Source organism: Chenopodium quinoa, unplaced genomic scaffold (genome assembly GCF_001683475.1).
Source record: "Chenopodium quinoa cultivar QQ74 unplaced genomic scaffold, ASM168347v1, whole genome shotgun sequence".
NCBI classification, from domain to species: domain Eukaryota; kingdom Viridiplantae; phylum Streptophyta; class Magnoliopsida; order Caryophyllales; family Amaranthaceae; genus Chenopodium; species Chenopodium quinoa.
Window position 1 is genome coordinate 790,828 of NW_018743616.1, and position 2,525 is coordinate 793,352.

The 2,525-nt window shown below is 33.9% G+C and overlaps 1 protein-coding gene across 1 annotated transcript; it reads right to left on the reverse strand.

Annotated features, from left to right (window-relative positions):
- Positions 1-211: 211 nt before the first annotated feature.
- LOC110682978 (auxin-binding protein ABP19a-like) lies at positions 212-1,508 on the reverse strand. Its single transcript, XM_021859316.1, has one exon. The coding sequence runs from the start codon at positions 1,064-1,066 to the stop codon at positions 434-436; it is 633 nt and encodes a 210-aa protein (XP_021715008.1). The 5' UTR covers positions 1,067-1,508; the 3' UTR covers positions 212-433.
- Between the last annotated feature and the right edge of the window lie 1,017 nt (positions 1,509-2,525).

The window sequence follows — 2,525 nt, forward strand, 5'->3', positions numbered from 1 at the left end:
GTTTCATTCCTGCTGTCTTTTTTAGTATTATTTTATTAATGGAAAAAAAATGAAAAATAAAAAGGGAATTTTGGAAGGAAAAAACAGTACTAAGAAGTGATATGTGTCATTTCTAATGTCTATTTTAATATTATATATATATCAATGATGGCTCAATATATAGTCAGACTTATTCAAAAGTCCAATTTCTAGGCTTTAGTAAGAATCGTTAAAATCGTTGTAAAAATCGCAATTTTGCTAAACATGGAATCATCAAACCGACGCTCAATAATACAACAATGAATACTTGCTGGAACATATTTATCTAGTTTACATACGTAATCTTACGTATAATTGCACGTACATTTTTACAAGTTTGACAATACATATAACTTATACGGGAGCAAATTTATGTACACAACATGTACATTAATAGACAACATTCACAGATATATCAATTAGTGCCACCAAAGATCCTCTTCAACTTCTTCGCTTGTGTAGCATCAAGTAAAGTGATTTTCTCAATCACTTCGGTAGGTAAGTCATTGGCAAATAGAGAAGTGGTTGTAATTTGAAAATTAGGGCTTGCACTATTCAGGCTAACAAAGGCAAGAGCGGGAGTTTTACCAACATTAACTTGGAAGTGAAGTAATGAATGAGGGAAGATCATAATGTCTCCCTTGGTTAATGTTTTATAATATACTTGATCGTTTGAATCGATAAAACCCGCAAGTATCTCTCCTTCAATCACAAGGATTAGTTCTGATACCCTGTGTGAGTGGATCGGGACAACTCCACCCACACCAATGTCTAACCGCGACATGGAAAGACCCAACCCATTCAAAGCGGGGAAAGTCAAATCGATTGCAAACGTCACAGCTACACCAAAGATGTTTGATGTGTTGCCTGCAACACCCAAACCAGAGAAAACAAAGTCATCTGTTGTTAAGTTTGCCGGATTCCTACAAGGAAAACCGGCTGGCGTACCTGGAAAATTAAAGTCTGCAACACAAAAATCAACAACACTAGTAGCAGACGATAGAGAAACAAACAGAGAAATGTACAGGACAAATTTGAGAATTTCCATGTTCGAAGTTTATAAAATGGTAGGTTATTGGATTAACAATAGATGGATAGTGTTTTGTTTCTGATTTTTTTCTCTTGGCTTTAGTAGTGTTGCTTTAAACTATGACAATTTATGCTCTATAAATAGATCTAGTACGTGCAATTTGGTGGAAGTTTTCAATTGAAGCTGATTTATTTATTTTATTTATTTTTTTATTTTTTTATGCATGGTAATTCAATGTGATATGAGCTACTGTCATGGCTTACGTGGATTTTCGTCATCGGATTAATGTTCAATGGAGATGAAAAATGAATGTATTATGTAATAGGAAATTAATCACCATTATTATCTAATGATCTTACATAAACAAAGTTATTTACAAGATAGAACTTCTTAATTATTGGGTGAAAGTTTCTGTTATTCAAACTTTGAACGATCTTTACAAAGATCTGGTGTTGGTCGGGCCGCCCTCCATATATAACGCATAAGAAATTCTTGAAAATGATCAGTAGTGAACAAATGCAGCTAGATAGTTAGACTAAGTTAATTGCAATAAAAAGTTGATTTGATAAATTAAATGAAATGGTCAAGATTGATAATGATGTTAAAAAAAATTATATTTAACCGGATTTCTTTCATGTATATTTCGTATTTTTTAAATAAGGAGAAAGTGTTTTATCGAATCGGAATCTATCACAAGTCAATTTTGCCTAGTGTTAAACGAAACAATAATAAAAAAAGAAAAAAGAAAAAAAAATAATGTAAGTTTAAACTTCTTTCACATGTAAAAACTAATTAGAAGATAACCAGGGCAAATTTTGGCCATGTGCTCAATAGTTTGTATAGAGAACAAAGCCATGTTGCTTTATTTCCATGAATTGAAATGCATATATGTGGAAATCAAAATATCAAATTGACTTGGGAGTAACTTCAATTGTTTATAAAGGTGATACTTTTTTTTTCTTTTGATAATTTTTTAATGTAAGACAACTTACATGTAGAATATAAGTAGGGGTGTCAATTTGGGTAAACAGTTCTTTGGGTTGGGTTTATCAGTTTCGGGTTATAACAGGTTGAAATGATTAGCGGATCGGTTTGGGTCGGTTTTGAAAATCAATGGGTCAGTTCGGTTTGGTTTTGTTTTATTGCGGTTTCTATTCGTGTCGGGTCCTACACTACTAGAAAATAACTAATCAACGACGGAAATAATCCCTCGGAATATCCTGAAATTCCGTCGGAAATGCTGGTTTCCGACGGAATTCCGTCGGAACACACTGTCGCATTACATTGTGTAGGAATTTGGCTATATTCCGAGGGAATTTCCGTCGGAAAGGTCCATTCCGACGAAATTCCGTCGGAACGCACCGTCGCATTACATTTTGAAGGAATTTGGCTATATTCCGAGGGAATTTCCGTCGGAAAGGTCCATTCCGATGGAATTTCCGACGGATTTTATTCTGTCGGAGTCAAGTTTGACTAA